Source organism: Ambystoma mexicanum, chromosome 13, assembly GCF_040938575.1.
Source record: "Ambystoma mexicanum isolate Mex_15411 chromosome 13, UKY_AmexF1_1, whole genome shotgun sequence".
Lineage (NCBI taxonomy): Eukaryota > Metazoa > Chordata > Amphibia > Caudata > Ambystomatidae > Ambystoma > Ambystoma mexicanum.
This window is the reverse complement of record NC_090938.1, coordinates 205,962,214-205,982,216: the sequence shown is the minus strand read 5'-3', so window position 1 is coordinate 205,982,216 and position 20,003 is coordinate 205,962,214. Positions and strand designations below refer to the sequence as shown.

General features: G+C 46.3%; 1 protein-coding gene across 3 annotated transcripts in view; it reads right to left on the bottom strand.

Moving 5' to 3' along the window:
• Window positions 1–20,003, bottom strand: part of LOC138521091 (mucin-17-like) — a 217,079-nt gene that overhangs the window by 29,964 nt on the left and 167,112 nt on the right. For all 3 annotated transcript variants that reach the window (XM_069633654.1, XM_069633656.1, XM_069633655.1), the window contains exon 6: window positions 16,347–16,619. In XM_069633654.1, the coding sequence (XP_069489755.1) occupies window positions 16,347–16,619 (273 nt within the window). The remainder of the gene's footprint in view (window positions 1–16,346; window positions 16,620–20,003) is intronic.

Below are 20,003 nucleotides of genomic sequence, written 5' to 3'. Positions count from 1 at the left end.
TCATTAACCCTGAGAATTGCGACCAGTGAGTTCTCAGTGCCCACTGAAGAGATCTCATTCTCAGGCGAGCCTCTGGCACAAGGAAGTTGCAGGATGCCAAGAGGCCTAGCAACCTCAAAAAGTGGAAGGCTGGGAGACGTTGGGCATTTTGAAACTTGGTGACCATCTGCAGAATATCTTGAGCCCTCACCTCTGGTGGTGAGGCTTTTCCCAGGGAAGTGTCCAGGACCGCTCCGATGAACTGGAGTCTCTGTGATGGTATCATCTGTGACTTCTCTAAATTGAGGGAGAAGCCCAGTTTGTGAAGGAAGTGGCAGACATAATCCAGCTGAATCTGAGCTTGTTTCGCAGATACAGCTCTGATCAGCCAATCGTCCAGATAGGGGTAGACGTGAATGCCTTCCCTCCTTAGACTTGCAGCCACTACCGACATTAGCTTGGTGAAGACCCTCGGGCGGAGGTCAGCCCAAAAGGCAGAACTCGAAATTGATAATGAGAGCCGCCAATTGCGAACCTCAGGTGTTTTCTGTGTTTGAGATGGATTGGCACATGGAAATAGGCATCCTGGAGGTCCAGAGATACCAGCCAGTCCTGGAGATGGAGGGCTTGAAGGATCTGAGAGAGTTACCATCTTGAACTTGTCCTTCCTGAGGAACTTGTTCAATTCTCTTAAGTCCAAGATAGGTCTCAGTCCTCCGTCTTTCTTCGGTATGAGAAAGTAGGGGGGGGGGGGGGGGGAGGTACCAGCCCTTGTTCCTCTCCGCTACAGGTACCGGTTCTATGGCACCTTTCTCTAGCAGGTCTACAATTTCCTGCAAAAGGAGCGGATCTGGAACTTTCAGAGAGCTGTTCCCCGGTGGATGACTCTTAGGGATGCGTAGAAATGGCAGGCAGTATCCTTGGGCAACTGTCTCCAATGTCCAAGCATCCGACGTAATAGCCTGCCATTCCGTCAGATGTTGAGTTAACCTGCCCCCTAATGGTGTTTTGTGAGGAGAGTCCTCAGAGCGGTTTGGAGGCGGCTGACGGCGAGGGTAAAGAGGCACCTGCTGCGGCTTTTTGCATTTTTAACCCGTCAACCTCGGGTGAATTTTTTCTGACCCCTTTGAACAGGCTGTCCTCTGCCTCTTCCGAATGCGGAATAGAAGCGAAAGGACTTATATCTACAAGAGGTTCCTGAGGGGCGATATGGTGTCTGACGGATTGCAGCTCCCAGGGATTTTGCTGCTGCCTTTGATGTTTGTGCTTTTCTAAACTATCATCCGCCTTCTTACCAAACAAAGAAGAGCTGTCAAAGGGCATATTCAAGAGTCTGCTTTGCACATCTGGGGCAAAACCAGACTCGCAACCAAGCAAATCTCCGGGTTGTTGTACTTGCCGTCATGGTCCTGCTGATGCTGTCAGCAGAATCAATGCCAGTTTGAAGGGATTCGCACCTAGCGTCTTTACCATCCTTGATGATGTTTAGGAACGCTTCCCTTTCTTCTCCCTCCGGGAGGCAGTCAGCCGCTGATGAAGCACACTCCCAAAGTGTGTGGATGAACCTTGCGAGCGTACAAGTAGCATTGATGGATTTCAACGCCATGCTACATGCAGAAAAGACTTTTTTGGCCATAGAGTCATTTCCCTTAGCCTCCCTGTCCTGTGGTAAGCCGATTTACTACCTGATGAAGTAGCTGCCTAAATATTCAGGGTCAGAAGAAGACACTCTATATTTAGCTGATAATTTTTTGTTAACCGCCGGGATTACCTCTGGTGTTTCCCAGTTTGCCAATAGTCTTTGTAATGCCGCATGAAATGGCACCACAGGATCCTCCTGTGGACCTTTGACCAAGATGTCTGTGAGGTCGTCTTGCTGAAAAGCAGGTGAGGGTGTGGACCCCCCCATAAACTCTATTATCCTTGCCATCAAGGTTCTATAAGGGGTTTCAGCATGTTCCCCTGGGTCTGGTCTGGCAAATTCCACTTCTGGGGAAGTGTCCAACCCACTTGCTTCCTGTAAGGATTCTCGGAGGTCTTTCAACCTACCTTCCTCAGAGGTAAATTCCTCTGGTACAGGAGTTGCAGATCCCTGCAACTCAAAAGGTCTTTCCTGATCCGAAATCCTCCCCTTCTTCATAAATAGATGATAAGACTCTGGAGTGATCAGGTCTTGAAAATGGTATAAATCCCATTTCCAGAGTAGAAGAGGCCAAATTCGTCATGATTGGCTGACAAAACATCGACGCGGACGTTAAAGGCTTTGAAGCCATCGAAAAAGACATCGAGAAAGGCGGTAGAGGCCTCGATGAACTCGAGAGTATCGGAATCCTACTCGAGGTTGTCGACGACATTCTCGTGATAGAGGCTCTGGGTATGGCCCCTGGCTGTGAGGTGGGCGTGGGTTTGTCCTTTCCCGGCATCGAAGACGGCGTCGACTCGACTGACCTGTGCGTCGAAGAACCCTTCGATAACGGCGTCGAAGACGCCGATCTATGCGTCGAAGGGATCTCCGACGACGGCGTCAAAGGTGCGACATTGCCTTTACTTGAGGGTTCGTGACGCTCTCGAGTGGCTTCTTTCGCCGGGTGCTGCGACTCGCAGCGTTTTGATTTTTCGGGTTTTTCACCCAGGGTATCACCCTCAGCAGTCTTCGAGGGGGGAGGGGGAGGGGTGGAGGCCGTTTTCTCGAAGACGCTAAGCATCTTTTTCCTGAATTCCTCCCACTCAGCCTGAGAGCTATGTTTTGTGGGGCAGGAGACCCTTTTTGGGGAAACGGAAGACGACGACGAGGAAGGGGGATCTTCGACGTCTCTTTTTTGAATACTTAGATCTCGAAGAGTGATGGGAACTGCTTCGAGACCTAGAACGAGAATGTCTTTTGTGATGGCGAGGAGACGAAGGTCTCGACTCCGCCAAGGAAACTTTCGAAGAAGTTTTAACTGCCTTACCTCTCTCGAGCTTCCCCTTACGCTCCTTCAAGGCTTTCGCCGTCATGGACATGCAGTCCTCGCACTTCGAACAATGGTGCTCGACTCCCAGGCACCACAAACAGATCCTGTGAGGATCCGTCAACGACATTTTCTTTCCACAGTCTCGACATTTTTTTAAGCCGGACCGTGGAGTCGTCGGTTCCGGGTGAGGAAGCCATTGAGTACGAGTCGGTATTCACGAGGAATAATGAAGTATATTTGACTGAAGAACTGAGCAACGATATTCCGAGGCCCCAAGAAGCACGGAAAAACGGAACTGAGCAACGGACGCTGAGCAAGTCTATTTCTACGCGTGATGACGTTGGCGCCGATACGGAGGCTGTCGAGGGACATCGGCCCGAGGGACATCGACGCGCAGCGCCCCCTACTGAAAACTTTTTCCAAGGCCAGCAAGCTGGCAGATGATCCATCAAAGATAAGGAATACGTCGGAGGACACAATCCCTTTGAAAAATGTTTTCTGAAGCAACAAAGCTGAAGGTAAGGATATATCTAAGATGAGGAATACGTGGGAGGACACAATCCATTCGAAAGACAGTTTATAAGTGAAACTTTTTTTTTTTATCAAGGATTCCCGGCCTTCCGACGGGAAATATTCATGAGCACGTGAATCCATACCAGACCCCATGCTGGAGAAGTCTATGTTTCTTTAACTCCAAGAGGGGAGGCAGGGTGAGCACATGTGAATCCAAATAGATACAAGCACCAGAAATAAGATTACAGTGAGTAATGTATGTCTGCTTGTGAATATGCTTAGAATCACATGCTATGCATAGACTAGCAAGCAGTACCAGGAGATGGTGGTGGTATTTGTGAAGGAACGGTAGCAAAAAGAGGTCTTCACACATCCTGACCCACCTGAGAATCAGTTTTAAGAGTGTGTAGGTAAGCAGTAATCTTGAGTGAAAGTTTGAACAGAACTCCCTGTTGCTGTGATTTGAGAGGAACATTTGCAATAAAAGCTATAGTAGCTCCTCTGCCTCAAGTAGAATGTGCTATAGGCGTAAACGGTAAATCTCTTAGCTAGAGAGTAACACAACTGGGTGCATTTAACAATCCATTTAGAGATTGCCGACAGAGAGTCCGCTTCTCGACCAGCGCTAACCAAGACAAAGAATTGGTAGGTCTTTCATAGTGGTCTTGTTTCATTAAGGTAATACACCACTGCTCTCCTAACATCTAGTGTATGGAGCCTTCTTTCAGCTGAGTTAGTGGGATTCTGAAAGCTTAGAAATTAATTTAGGCGCAAAGCGAGGGTATGTGCGGTCTATATAGATGGTGACAAATGGCCCTGAACTGAGAGAACATGCAGTTCACTAACCCTCCTTATAGAGGTAATAGCGGCCAGAAAAGCGGTTTTATAGGTGAAAGACTTAAGACCATCTTTGTGCATTGGCTCAAAAAGAGACCCCATTTGTCTTTTAAGAACAACATTTAAGTCCCATCCGGGATTTGGATTAGAAATATGAGGGTGAAGTCTTTTAAATCCCTCCATGAACGCCTTGACACTGGGACTTTCCACCAGGACATTTTGTTCTGAAATGTAGTGTAAGCACAAATGGCAGCAAGGTGGGCCATTCGTAAGTTGAAAACAAGTCCTGAGTCTAAGAGGGGTTTTAGATAAAGGACTATGTGTGTCGGTGAACAATCAAAGGGGTTGATGTTCTTATTACTGCACCAAATGAAAACAAGGTTTCCATTTACTGGAAAAACAGTGTCTAGTGTTAGGTTTCCGTGCCTCTTTAAGAATGTCAATTGGGTTGGATGGAGAGTTCCACGTCTTATAATCGTGGGAAAAAGGGCATTGGATACAAAATATTGCAGCAAAGTGCTGTGGTTTTGCCGCCACAATCAGGGGAAGGATGCGGGGGACAACCCTGCAAGCCCCGGACCCATTATACCATTTAAGGGGAGCCGGGGCACCCCCTGCTTCCCTTAATTGGTATCATGTGGTACACCTTTACCGGGTCAAACCACAGCATTTTTGCCACAATTTGTTTTACCAGCAACATTTTTGCCACAATTTTATTACCAGATACCGGTTGGAGATGCCCAAACTCTGACTCCAGAGCCATGCTGCTAAGTTGAGCGTTTGAGAGGGCACTGTGCAGTGTTGTCCTTTGGTCTTGGGATAGCATGTTGTATGGGCAAGGGAGTTTCTGTGGAGGGGAAGAGGACATCCTCATGAGGTGTGTGAACCACAGCTGACAAGCCCACATTGGTGCCATCAGGATTACTGTAACTTGTTCCTGGTGCTTCATGTGCACTATCCTGTTCAGCAGGGGAACTGGGGGGAAAAGCGTATGCAAATTTCCCTAACCATGTTATCCAGAGATGGATCCTCTTGGACTTTCTCAGGGGGAGTCTGAGGGCGCGGTCTGGGTATTGCATGTTCTCCAGTGTTGCAAAAAAGGAAGATGTCTGGACGACCCCATTCTGCAAAAATGTTGTGTAAAATGCGTTCTTGCAAATGCTCTGACAGTTTTAAGTGTTACTTGGCTACTTGTATTTACGGATTTCATTTGTACATCTCTACAGCTCACATGTATCCCTCTTGAGATAGGCCTGACTGCTCAGTCACAGTACCAACTTGTGTAGTACAGACCTATACCAAAAGGTGGGTTACCTAATACCAAGCAGATAATGGTTGTGTAGTCTCACACAGTGCGACTGCACCAATTCTTCCCAAACACTCCCACAGCGACTCTTCAAGTTCCAGTCAGGATTTTCCCTCAACATTCACTATGGTTGCGGTATTGGGCGCCCACTTCAACATGGCACCCGCTCCGAACCATTGCTCCCATACTAAGATGGCTGCCGGCTTGCACGTTAAGGAACACTATGTACGCGAAGCTGACCCTGTAAAATATGCGCCTCAGCTTCTCTTTTCGTAACACTAACATGTGTTTGTTCCTTTGTTCTACCTTGCCTACTCCTCTTGCCTTGCTGCCACTGGTTGCTGTTCATACTCCGTAGCCTTCTGTCTGTTCTCCGGACTTACCTCCTGAGTTCCTTCTGCTTCATTACCTTCCTTTGTCTGCCTTCTGTGTGGAATCCTTATCTTCCTGTTCTTCTCCCTTGTTTCTTGCTGCTAACCTGCTCTCCGGCTGATGCTTCATCCTTCCTTTGCTACGCTCCTTGGTTCAACATCACTCCAGCTACTCTAACACTGCCGATTGACCTTCCAGAAGTTGTTTTCCACAACAGTTGTTTTTCCCAGTATTGGGTTTTTTCCTCTATTTAGACTTGGCTCTAGGGCCAGCTCCTCTTCGGAAGACCCTTGTCGGTGCTTCGGCCCTCTGGACCGGTGGGAACAACTAGTCCCGACATCTCCTGGTGCCCAAGCCAATTGAAGTTTTCGGAGTGTCCCTGGACCATACAGTGTGTTGACAAACTACGCAATCGGGGAGACTGGTTCTGCGATTCGGCTCGGAACTTTGGGGACTTCCAGATTGTCCTACAGAGGTAGTCAACCAAATTTCAGCGTTCTAACATCCACAGGACCCGAGATAAGAAGCGGACTTGAAGCACAACAACTGTGCCCCTGCTGTCATCTGGCAAAGTTGACAGTCATCAGAAACTGGTTTTCTTCATCCATTTGCGTGCATCGATGCGAGTTGCAATGTTCACCAGGAACAGCTTGTACCAGCAATTGTCACCAACCAGAGACTCATTCGAACCTGCAACTCCTGGGCACTGAGAACTGGAAGAAAGGTAGTTAACGCAACCAACCCTCTAAAGACCTACCAAGTCCCAAGAGAAACAAGAGTAGGGAGGCTGGGGGTGGGGTGCAAGTTACCGTAGCACTTCCCTGAACCTCAAACTCCCCCTTTTAAAGGTTTTCCAAACTTTTGAAACTTTGATTAGTTTGGCTTTGCCATAGCTTGTTTGCGCAAGAACTCCAAAAGCTGGGGACAGTTTTATCCGCAAGAGTACCATCTTATCTCAATTTTGGGCCCCATCTGCATGTCCACCGGAACCCTCTACAAACCTTTCCCCCAGATTTACAAAACAGTGCAGAACTTTGGGCACAAAGCCCCATACAACTTGGGTTGGACTTCTAAAGTTAGGATAGTAAATCCTGTGTACTGTTGGTGCCATCTCTAACCATTTGCCTTTCCTTTCCTTTCCTTTCCTTTCTGGTTTTGGGGGTGGGGGGCGTTATTGGATTGTTATGGACCAACTAAAGTAACTGTATATATGTTGTATAGTATTTTAGTATTATGTGAGAATATTACATGCTAGTAGACATTTGTGTTTTCTGGGCCTATAATACATGTGTTACTTTTATAACTAACTGCAGTGTAATCCTTGGTGTTTGACTGTGTGGACTCATTGTGGTCCCCTGACCCCCCTCACCTCTCCCTAGATCAGAGGTTTTCAAACTGTGGGGCATGCCCCCAGGGGTGTCGTGGCCACATTGCCACATTCCTAAGGGGGGAGGGGAGAGGGAGAGGGAGAGAGTGCGCAGCCTGAAAAGTAAAAAAATTATTTTTTAAAAAAACCTTTTTAGAAAAGGAGAAAATGGGCAGGGCGGCTCACAGGGTCATACTCAAGCATAAAACAGTCGTAGACAGGAAAAAAAAAAATAAGAAAACTGACCCACACCAGCATTTTTGGTTCGGAAATGCCCTACAGGCCAGCCCGAGCCTGGTGGCTCAGCCATGATGGGCGAGGGGGCGTCGACCCAGTGGCCCCCTGACCCATTATGCAAGAGCTGAGGAGCCAGCCCAGTGAAACACTGAGCACTCCCTCAGCTGCTTTTTCCAGCTCAGGGAGTGGTCCTGGGCTGGCTGAACTGTCAAAGCCGAACACAGTTCAGTTATCCAGCCACACATGATCACCAAGCCATACAAGGCTGGGGACGTTTTGCTTCGCAAGCCTTGGGTAGATCATTGGAAACGCTGGCTGGGGTCACTGCATGTGTGTATGTGCGAGGGGGAGCTCCTGCGCCTCCTTGCACATACGGACAGAGCAGCCTGGAGCGGGGTGCTGTGTGAATGCAGTGTGAATGTATGTGTGTTTCTGTTGGTCCATGGAGCCGATTTTGGAGAGTGGGGGGGAGGGTTGTACAACAAAGGCATTTTGCACAACTCCCCTACCCACCAGCTCTCCTGAGGCACTGTGGAGCCCGGGGACAGGGATGGGATTGTTTTACTGGGCATATATCAGATGTACAGTAAAAAAATGCCCCGGCGCTAATTGCAAATTGTTTCTCTTTTTACCAATTATTTTTTTTTTTTAAGTATGCTCTAATATGCAACATTTTAACCCATTATTTAAAAAGAATTCCTGTGGGAAAACCCCACAAACTCCCCTTGATAGGTGTGCGCTTCCTCGCTACGCTTGGTCGCTATGGCATATCTGGGGGAAATATTTATGCCCCTCCACTTAAAACATTCACCAGCCGCCACTGTGTGAGAGCAGGGTGGGGAAGCGCAGGGACTGTGGTGGGAGCAGGATGGCTGGGAGCAATGGGATAGTGGTGGGAGCAGGATGGGGAGAGCCCAGTGTCTGTGGTGGGGTGGGGAGAGCCCAGGGACTGGCTATAAGTGGGATGAAGGAGCCAAGAGACTGATGGGAGCAGGTGGGGGAGCCCACGGACTATACTGGAAGTAAGGTGCAGTGACGGTGTGAGATAGTTCATAGCCATTTGAACAGAATATCCATTTGGCATTTCTGGGGGGGGAGGGGGAGCCCGGCCTGCCCACATTTTGCTTTGGGGGGGCCCAGGCCTAAAAGTTTTGAAGGCCACTGCCCTAGTTGTTGCTTGGCCTATCAATGGTACCTTGATTGGTTTGGCTAAACTCCCAGAAGTTTCTCCCCATTCACAATAATAAGGTTAGCCTCTCGAACATCTGTCCTCCAGGCCAGAGTTCAGAAATCCATTCCAACACAGACCCTCCCCGGGCCTCCTCTCACTTCCGCTCTCTCGCTGCCCATAACAAACAAAGCCAGCCCAATTGTGGAGGTCGTCAAAGCTTGGCTTAAACTTCACTTACTTTCTAAAGAGGGAGCTTCTGTTACGCTCACCTGGCTCCCACAGGGGCGTCGATCTGAACTGGACAGCTGCGGTGTCCACCAATGTGACGCGTAGTGCCGAGATGACGGACTGGACTGGCCAACCTAGCTTCGTTTGCTTGGCCCGTAGGAATATTCTTCTGCAAATGGAGAAATGGAATTAACCACCCGTGGAGTTGAGCGTTAACCCCCCTCCCCCACCCCCCCAACTTCCGCTGTTCTCCCCACTGATCACCTTTGATGTCCCCTCTTATAGTCTCACCTGATGGTTTGGAAAGATGAGCTCTCCATCCTGCATTGAGCGCAGGGGCGCGTAGATAACCAGTTGCTTCACTGGCTCGAAGGAATTGGTGAGTTCCAGAACAATATTGACTCAGATTCCCGGCAAGACGCCGTAAGTATGTAGTTCGTAAGAGTTCAAATGTCTGACTTTCACTCTTGTCCGATTCCTTGCAGGTTGCAGCTTAACCCTAGCGAAGAGTTCCTCGTGGCAACCGGTAATATTCAGGTAAGGATTTGTATTATCCAACACAGTTCGCTAAAATAATGTCAATATGTAACCTGTTGCTTTCTCCCTTATTCAGGCGCTGAGAGAAAGTATGAAGTCTCAGGGAATAATGCCTCCGGCGGTAAAATCAGGTAAGTCTATTGTGGTGAGGAGGTTTCCCCTTGCTGTCCTTTTTTCCCCCCCCTTAGGGGCCGGGGTTCGGCGAGGATGCAGTGGAAGCTGCGCTGACCCGTGAAGAGGAATAGAACCCCCGGTGGTAAAATCAGGTAAGTCTATGGGGGGGGGGGGTAACTAATATTGCCTCTGTGTATTCCTTTGGCTCACCTTGCTGTTCTTGTTTTCCCCTTAGGTGCCGGAGTGCGGTGGGAACATGCAGAGGAATGTGAAGATGCTGCGAAGGCCGGTGAGTTCAGTGCGGCGCTGCAGCAGGTGAGGGGACGCGCATAAAATAACTTCTTTCTTCCAGCTCGAAGGCGCGATGGATCGGGAATTCAGGTAAGGATCAAAGGTATTGCTCTTGTTTAACTTTTTCTCCTTCTTTCTCCCTTTTTCTAGGAGCTCCAGACTCGAGGCGGGCGTGGCAGAAGACTGGATGCAGACTTGCAGGCACGGTGAGCTTTACGCTGCTGGATACAGAATAACGCGAAGCGTGTGCTGCTCTTCGGGTGTGGTTTAAATAGCCTCCAAATTAGTCTCAGGTAAGTATTCCTCCCCAGCCCCACCCGAGTAAAAAAAATAGTCCCTAGGTAAAGTAGTCCCTTCCAAGCCTCTTTTGGCTTGGAGCTCTTGCAGCATGGTCTGCATCAGGTAAGTTTGCAGCATGGTCTGCATCAGGTAAGTTTTAATTTATGAGCCTGGCGCCTATGGCGCCAGGACTGACTCTCCATATGAGCCTGGCGCCATAGACGCCAGGACTGCACCCAAATAGCCCCTAGCAGGGGTTGTTGGGCTTGCTTGGAATAACTTGATGTCTGCTTCCAGGGTAGCTGGACTTGGTCTGGGTCCCCGGGGGTAGGCATCATGAAGCTTCCCTGCCCTCTCCGACATACTCCAGTCCGACATACTCTTACACTCCACTTTAGTTTAGGATTTTGAACCATCAAGGCTTCTGATCACCACATAAATCTGGTCTAACACAGGACAGCTGGGCAAATCTGGAGGGACAGGATCACCTGGGCCGTTCTGGTCACCGGACTGCACTGGGCTGGCACCTCTGGTTACTCGAAACTACAGATCAGCAGGATGGTGAGTTTGCAGCAGGCATGTCTCTAGTAGCAGCAAGCCAGGCTGGATCAGGATGCTTCCCTTGGGTTTTTGGGATTTTTTTAAAATTTGAGGCCTAACTGAAAATGGGGTCAGCAATGCATAGGCCTGGGCTTGCAATGAAAATCTGGTATCAGGATCAACCAGGATGAAGAATCAGGAACCGGATGCCACACAGGAATTCAGGAACAAAGTCAGGAATCAGTGCCTGTGTCTGCTGTTAGGGGCCCTTATTTATCATGCCAGATGACATCACTACAGTAATTTGGCAGGGGCAGGCTTACTACTCCCGCCTCGAATAACAGGATTGGGCAAGGTAGAAGTCTCTTCCTAGCTCTTCGCTGATTGGATCACAGAAAAAGGATGTCATGTTTATGGGGTGATTTTTACAATGCCTAGAAACCTCCCCTAGATACTGGAAACAATCTAATTTTGCCACAAACACATTTATGCAGTTGCAACCTCTGAGGAAATCAGATACACAGGTGAGATATTTTGTGCGTCATATTTCAATCCAAACCCCAAGTCTGTGGGACCTGGTTTCGCTTTGCTGACATATTTTGGTAATTTTAAACATGACAGATTTGGCCTATAATTCCCCAACTTTGTACACAGATGTGCATTATCCCCAGGGATACATGTACAAAATGTTTGTTCGCAACACCAATACTTTCCCCGTAATCTGTCATTTTTTTTTATAACTTCTGTTCCTTATGCAGTAATGAGTTCTACCAAGTTTTCAAAGAAAGAGCATAAAATTAGATTTAGAACTACAAACTTTTCATATTTTTCCTAATTCTTGCTGCAAAGTTAAACGCCTTTAAAGTTCAATTACAAAATAGCCTTTAAAGCCAAAAGCGAGTCCATTTTCACTTGATCAGTTCCCCCCGCCCCAACCTGCTGTCAATTGTCAGTTTCTTTGAAGCAGGATGAGGGGCATCTCTCAAGTGAAGGTTTTATTGCCCCTCACACTTGACAGGTGAGGGTCTCAGCCTGCTATTGTCCCAGTCTGGAGCAAAGACGAATGTCTGATGAGCTTGTGAAGTTTCTTTGTCCTGGTGCATTCAAAGTCTTTCAAGCTGGCAATTAGCGCTTTCCTGTGCCAGAGGTTTATAAGGTGTCACCCTTTCTCAAGGCTAGCAACTGGCAGAGCAAGTTTTTTTTTTTTTTATAGCTTGCCAACTTAGCCTATGAGTTTTAGCCTTCATTCTCTCAATTTAAATCGTGACTTAAAAAAACCTGTGGAATCAAAACAGTTTATAGGTGTACTTTTACCAGCAATAAATCTTTACATTGCTAAGTAAGCAGGTCTTCACACAACAATTTACTTTTAAATAAGCGATTTTCTCTCTTCAGTCAGAAAAAAGCACATTTTACTATTTCATTAAATTCAGTTTTCATCTTCAGCAAACACACACTTTATGCAGCTATAGTTCTTTTGAGTGCTGGAGTTGTTTTGCAGCATGGATACATTTAAACAGGCATCTATTTAGAGTCTCTCGGACAGCTGAGTTTTAGAAACTTTTGCAAAGAAAGTAGACGCGTTTCCTGTGTAAAATTAAAACAAAGCCCCTGGTTGATTTTTCAAAGATACTTTTGACAGGAGCGGTCATTCAAGAATTAGGCCTGGTTCTGCTGCGACACAATGGATGTTCCTGGGCATTGCAGGGCCTTTTTAATCACAGTGGTTCGTAAGGACTGGCCGAGTATAGCGGCAAGCAGCACTTTTAAAGGTTGAAAAAGGTGTCATTTTAAAGAGGCATTTGGGGTTTTCAGCAAAGTAATGCTGCCTCTTTCACCTCACTCCATGTTAAATGTTGCAGAGCACACTGGCACATTCCTGCAGTGAGTACTCTGTTCCACCCCCACCTGAAATGTGTGCGGCAGGGTGGTGCAGCCATTTTCTGGTTGTTGCAAAAACGCAGTTTAGTGATCCAGGTGCACACAGGAATCAACGCGTCCATTTTGCAGTTTCTTGCACCACTGCAGTAAAGTGATGTAGTATAGCACAGCTGAGCGGGTCAATAGATCCCACAGATGGCGAAGCACGGGCTCTGTCTTGACGACGATAAGACAGAGCTGCTTCTTCTAGGATCACCTGCCAATCTGAACAAACGGGACGCATTATTCACATCCTTAAACATTGACAGGAATATAATTAAAGTCTCAAAAGTTGTGAAAACGTTAGATTCCGCATTAACCTGAAGACAAACCAATGCCATGGCGTTCGCTACAGCGTACACATATAAGCTCATCACTGCCTGCCGACTATTCCTGACATCGCATAATTGCATCACAATAGCAAGAGCCCTGGTCTTTTCCAAGCTGGACTATTGCAATGCTATTTATCTAGGCACTTCACAACAGAACCTTAATCAAATGCAAGTTATGCAAACAATGCTATTAGAGCAGCCCTGAATATTCCTAGGAAAAACACATCTCTGAAACTAGACACACACTCAACTGGCTTAACATCAAGCCAAGTATTGCACTTAAAACACTGTCCCTCACCCATAAGTGCTTATCCAACGAGGCACCCATCTACTTGTCCAATAGCATCACCCGCCACACCACAACCAGTCTTCCCAGAACAGCCCAATCGCACTGTGTCAATGTCCACACATCAAACAACAAAGAGCAGGCGGAATCAGCTTCCCAGTCCTCGCTGCTAAGAAACGTACCGCCCTCCCCACTTTACTGAGAGAGGAACCATCCTACCTCTTATTCCAGGATAAGTTCAAGGCATGGCTCCATGAGCAAGACCTTACGTAATTAGCATAACTATAACCTGCCATGTATATATGTATGTACATTCCTATTTCCGTTTATATGCAATCCTTATGCACCATATTGCTGTATGACCTACCATGTATATGTTTGTAAATCTCTCTCTTATCTGGTGTACATCTATAACTTATGTATTATACTGCTGTATTCCTTCTCTGTACTCGATTGTAACCTGTAAGCAAAGCGCCCAGATGCCTGTGGGCTTGGCACGCTCCATAAATAAATAAACTGACAATTGACAGTACTGGGACGAGGAAGAGGGAACCAAGAGCAATTAGTCAGCAGTATATTTGTGAACACTTAATCTTACCAAGGGATATTGGCAAGTTTCTTTGCATTGACCTGCTAAAGAAAGAAACTGCCTTCTCCACTCCTATAGGGTTGTTCCAATTCAATGTTTTACCTTTTGGGCTAGATGGTGCTCCTGCAACACTCCAGGGACTTATGGATAAAATCTTGCAACCATACTCTGCATTTTGGGGAGACTATATAGATAACATAATATACAGTAAGACATGGATAGCTCATGTGTACCAACTCTATAACAGAGTAATGCGAAAAGTGGATTAACCGCTAGTCCTAGAGAGTGCAAACTGGTCCAATCCGCAGTAAAATATCTAGGGGGTTTTGTGGGCAATGGCACTGTCCAACCACAAGAGAAGGTAAGGGCTGTCTTGGATACACCTCCTCCAAAGACAAAGATCCAAAGGACTTTTTGGGATTCATTGGGTACTGCCGCAGATTTATTTGATATTACTCTAGCAAGACTTCCCGATTAACAGATAAATTGAAAAATGCTGAGCCCCAAAAGATCAGGTAGGAAGAAGAGGATGAAATCTGTACACAACCCTGAAACAAACCCTATGCCAGAGCCCCGTTTTAGGTGTGGCCGACTTCTCCAAACAATTTGTTCTTCAGACTGATGCTTCCTTAAGGGGACTATGGCCTGTTCTGTCACAAAATGACGGATTTGAACATCCCATCTTGTGCATTAGCAGAAAGCTCTTTCCCAGAAAGAAAATCTATTCAATCATTGCGCTCGAGGCTTTATCAATCAAATGGGCCATAATTCACCTAAAGAATTATCTTTTAGGTTGCAGAATTCGCTTAGTAACAGACCACTCTTTTCATTTGGATTAGTCAGAGAAAAGAGTCCAACCCTCAAGTAATGCAGTGGTTCTTGGACCTTCATCCGTATTGCTTCACAGTTGAACACTAGAAAGGTAGAGGGCAAGGTAACGTGGACTTCCTCTCCCGGTTTCCATGTGAAGCAACCCGGTCCAACCCGGATTGAGGAAGGGTAGGAGAATCTTGAGGGTATTCTCACCCCTAGTCCCGTTTGGGTCCTCTACGCAGGTGGCCAGGGAAAGGCACTTGATTTTGGATCCGGACTCTGGGGTGGACAAGCGAGGAAGGAAGGAGCCCCTTTTCCTATTGACAATGAACTCCACCCCTCCCCAACCTTCATGGCTTATTGCGAGTCAGTTCCCATTATTCCTTCACATATGACAACTGGGGGAGGTAACACCCACCTAAAAGTAAAAGGAAAGGGTATATCAAAAGCACAACTTCAAGTTTACATTCCTGGCAAAAGGAGTTGGGAACAAAAGACAGATTCAAGACACCTAATTTGTTCAATATGTCCCAGCAGCTTAAACATGACATGGCATACCACACTTAAGAAAGCATAGCAAAGACAGCATAGCACAGCCGTAGAGCAAGGGGATAGCATAGCACCAGAGAAATAACAATGTATCCTGGCATAACAGCTTACTGTAAGGGATCTGGCATGGACGGTGCATCTGTCATAGCAGATCCGTTGTGCTGGCTCACGGGATATGTGGGTCAGAAGCGCAAATTGCATGGCCATTATGGCGGGGCTTACTGTTCTTCCTGGAGGACATTATGACGTGCACGTTGTCACATCGGTAGGTTCGCTCCTCAGTTTTCTTCGTTTCAGGATGTTGCTTGTGTGTATATAAACAGGGAGAGGATTCATCACTGTTCGCAACAGTCGTAAAATGGTGTTCCTATGACCCGTACTATGGACCAGAGTATCCAATTTTCCAAGTTCTAAAATCAATTAAGGTAAGTAAGGTTTAGTAAGAATAGGGAAGGATCATTCTCTGGAGTTCTTGAACCACCACAAGCATCCTGCATGGGCATTTAGAGCTATTGGTGTTCAGTTATTGTTAGAGAATTGTTAATTGTGTTGATTATCTCACCTACTGCAGCTCCTGTTCCAATCCTGTTGTACCTGAGGGTGTGTGCCCCTGCACGGGGGAAATCGGTTGCACAGACGTTAGTTAATAGGTCTGCAGATCAGATTCTTTCTGAGAGGAGAGGCAGTGTCCAGGGTCCCAGAGAGGAATCACATTCTCCAAGCTGAGTTTTGACACTTACAGCCCGAGAAGGACTAATGCCCTTTCTGGGGCTGGCATCCTAGGTGGCACTGAGGACACTACAAGGAATGGAATGGAACTTGATATTTTGTTAGGAATCCCTCGTACTGTGCCATACGTTCTGTTCAAATGCGTTTGTACTGTATCCACCACCACAGCGGAAAGTGACGTATAGTGCTCCTGCTTGGGGTGAGCAAGACCGTATGTGTAGAAAAACATTTGGAAAAGGGTGAGAGTATGAGAGAAGCGGTAATAGGATAGTAACAAAGATAAGAGGGTGAAAAAGAAGGTTTACATTTGTGGTAGTTGCATACGTAAAACAACTTGATCAGAAAGAAAGTAAATAAAACCTGCAGAAATAAAAAAGAACTCCCTTGTGCATCATGGCTCTTACCTTGTATACATTTAGTAGCTTGTGCTGAAGTTGGCCTTTTCAAACTAGCAACAGATGTAGATGTCTTGCCCAGAGGAATCCCGGATCCGACCACCCCAGATCCTGTAGACCGGCTTTTGAGAGCAACTGGCTTCGGAATAGAGGAGACTTGTAGCCTGCTTGTAGGCAGCGGGATTCCTGTGTTTCTTACTTTCTTTACAGTTTCAGAATTACAGATTGATGTTTGGGAGTTTATGGTTGAACCCAACGTTTTTGGTATCATTGCAGCAGGACCTGTTAAGGTAAATAGTATTTGGTTACATCAAAATAAAGGGGACAACCAAGATTGCAGTTCTGTCTCGGTACTTGCATACTACATCACGGGGGAATTGACAATGTACAGGCAAAATAAAACAATACATCATACATTACATGCCTGTAATCTTTCTGCCGCTTGTATCCGATTAGATTCACATGCTTTGCATAGGCCGACATCTAGTGCAGAGTATTGCAGGACTTATTTTTGAAGTTTGAAAAGGGAAGTCGAGTGGGTGCGTTTGTAATACTCTCTCTAGTGCAAGGTGCACTGTACCCATGGACCTTAGCATGTCGAGTGTCAGGTCCTCGGTCAGAAGGGCATAGACCTTTCTTGGACTTACGGGGTAATGCTTTTCCTCTTTCGATATTTCTTTTGTCACTTTGGTTTGGGTCTTAACACATGTGTCTAGAGTATGAAAGTTATCACTGGCCAAGATGAGAGGGAGAGACCCTGCGTGCTGATTGACTTCAGCATCGACAAAGGTTCTTGTACAACATTCCAAACTGCCTTTCATTAGTCACCATCACTTAGACAGGACATGTTTTAAGAAATGCTTTTAAATTAGCCCATTAACATCAATAGAAAGTGTGGGCAGTTTTAAAATCACAAAGAATCTTTAAGAGGACCAGGAGTCCGGAAAAAAACACCGAGCTGAAGAAAAAAAAAAAGTCTGCAGCAAGTAATGGCAGCTAGGTTTTTCATTCATAAACTGTATATAATATATATGTTTGTTTAGCAAGCAAGCTGTAAATACTTAAAACTGTTTCGGAGTGAAGGAGGCTGGCTTCAAATGACGAAAAAGTTAGCTGCGACTATGTTAATGTGACTGTTCGTGTAGTTACAGCTAGCGAGCAACGTTCAGTGCGGAAAAATTCCCACGCGAGGGAGCACACAAAGGTTATAAAGAATTACCCGCGTTGCGTCCTGCTGTGTGCCTGGAGTAATATTTGCTCGCTTTCATTTGGCTCTGTCAAAAGCAATCATTATGCGTGGTAAGCGTGGTGACTGACCACAGCACGGAAGCTGGGAAAGCTTCTCCGTGTAAAGACTTAGCTTTGGAGACGCATTGCGTGGCTTATGCGGTGACAGTGCTTTGATTAAAAATGAACGGGACAGTAAGACCGCCTAGCGGGCGTTCTTGGAACTGCAGGAGAGCAGCAACTTATTTATTATGTTTCTTGACATTTTTTCTAAGGCATTTGTTGTGCGGTAGGCGCGGTGAGCAAAGCTGATCAGGTAAAGTAAAACGACTCTAGTGTAGAAAAGTAGGAAGCCAAGTAAAGAAACTTAAAGACAACCTACTTAGAGAACTGAAGTACCAACTAGCAAAGCTAATTTGAGTCAATGAATAAAGATATTCAGGAAGATTTAATTCAGCAACAAGAGATTCCGGATGTTCTTCAGAAGAAATTCTGTTAAGTAGTATTTACTCAATCTACAACCCTCAAGCTGTAGCAGGGGGAATTCAAGTACTTAGTGTTTAAACTAAGGGAAAAAGAGACGGGTCAGATACACGAGAACGTATTAGCCAACATGATTTTCTTTCTCGCCCTTATGCAGATATCCTTAGTCAAGGCCAGGATTCTGAATCTTTATTATTTTATCCACTTTCCCTTTCTCTTGGAGGTGTTTAGGGCTCAGCCGTATTAAAAGTGGTTGAGGATTCCACACCCTGGAGGGTCTCTGGGGGTTGGCAGCTCCTGAGGACACCTTTTGAAATTCAAGACTTGCCATTGAGGTCCTGAGATTGTTTTTTTCCGCCATCGTGCTTGGTTGCCGTTAGATGTTTATGTGAAATCCCCTTCACCTGCGAGTCTCCCAGCACTTTTTGCTGGACTACTGTATTTTTTTTTTATGTCAATTCTCCTTTTTCCACACTTGCTCTTTCTTTTACCCCATCTTTGGGATCCTGCTATATTTCTTTTTATACCTTTTTGATGGAGTCATGCTTTCCCTCCAGGTTTTGTTGCCTCGGTCATTGACCTTTGCAGCACACAGCACACTGTGCAGTGCTGCTGGGAGCCAATTGGGCTTCCCTTTTCTGCAATTTCCACATGTTCCCAAGGACAGGGAGATATTTAGTATCCTTCCTTTATTTTCTATGGTGCGATCAGAACACTACCTTATGTGGAGTGCTGAGGGGTTACACTGTATCCCTTTTCTCACTGCTCGTGTGACTTTTGGTTACAGTGACAAGCTCATCTGAATGGCTGGTGGCAGTGGTTCCATCCCATCTACTAGTGTGCAACTGTTTAATCTTAGGCTGTACACACTGTGGCAGTAGTTTGCAGAAGGGTCACCATTGACCCAAAATGGTGACCGTATTCTTTTTTCGCCAATTCAAGATGGCTTCCCCCTTTTTGGTCCTTCTGACCATTTGAACTGAAGAATCGATGAAGGAGAGATGTTCGCAGCCCCTTCCAGATGACCGGCGATGCCTTTGGTTGGGACAGTTCTTTCTGAAGTCCAACTAAGAGCTTAGTAAAACCATTCAACTGAGACAGTACAACACTCCACTCTTAGTATAAGGCTGTACCACCGGAGTATATGGTAGCCTAGACAGAGCAGCCAGGCTTATCTGAGGAGCAAGAGGGCTGTAGGAAGGTACAAAGAAATTGTAGTATACCAATGGTTCAACAGAAACACTGACAACCAGAAGTATTATAACAAATAAAGGTTTATTATGAATACAAGTTAGGCCAAGATAGACCTTGGAGGGTAAGTACTTTAAGAATTATAAAAACACACTACAATGCTTTAAGATACACAAACCAAAGCATACACCTTGTTTAGAAAACAAACATTATGTTTAGGCAAGTCAGACCTTTTCAAACACATCTAGGATAGGACACACCTATTCATGGGGAGTAAAACCATAAGGTACTTTCTTATTACTTTCAGTAATACAAGGGTAGTAAACCCTGTCAGTCATGCAGTGACACTCCGTTAAGGAATCACGTAGTAAACCAACATGCAAGTATACTTTTCTGAATAGTGGAACCCAAATTCAAGGAACAGCACTCACGCACTGCCTCCAGTCCACCCCTTGCACTGGGGTTTGTATCTGTACCCAGACAACCCCCCCTTTTCTTCCTGTACTTATCAGACCTACCCAGCTTGCTGCCTTAAACCCAGCACTTGCAACTTGCAGGCTGCACTACCATTGTTTGTTGCCTTCATATATGTTTTTTTTTCTCCTCGTTCCACACTCTCCTCTCTCCCATGCACTTGCGCGTTCTCAATGTCACTTGGCCTATTAAGCTAGTTGTTTTTGTTCTCTCCTGTTCCCCCTTCCCTTGCCCGGTCGCACTTTGAAACACCAGAAGGGCAGTTGGGGGTGGGGGGATGGGGGTTTTAGA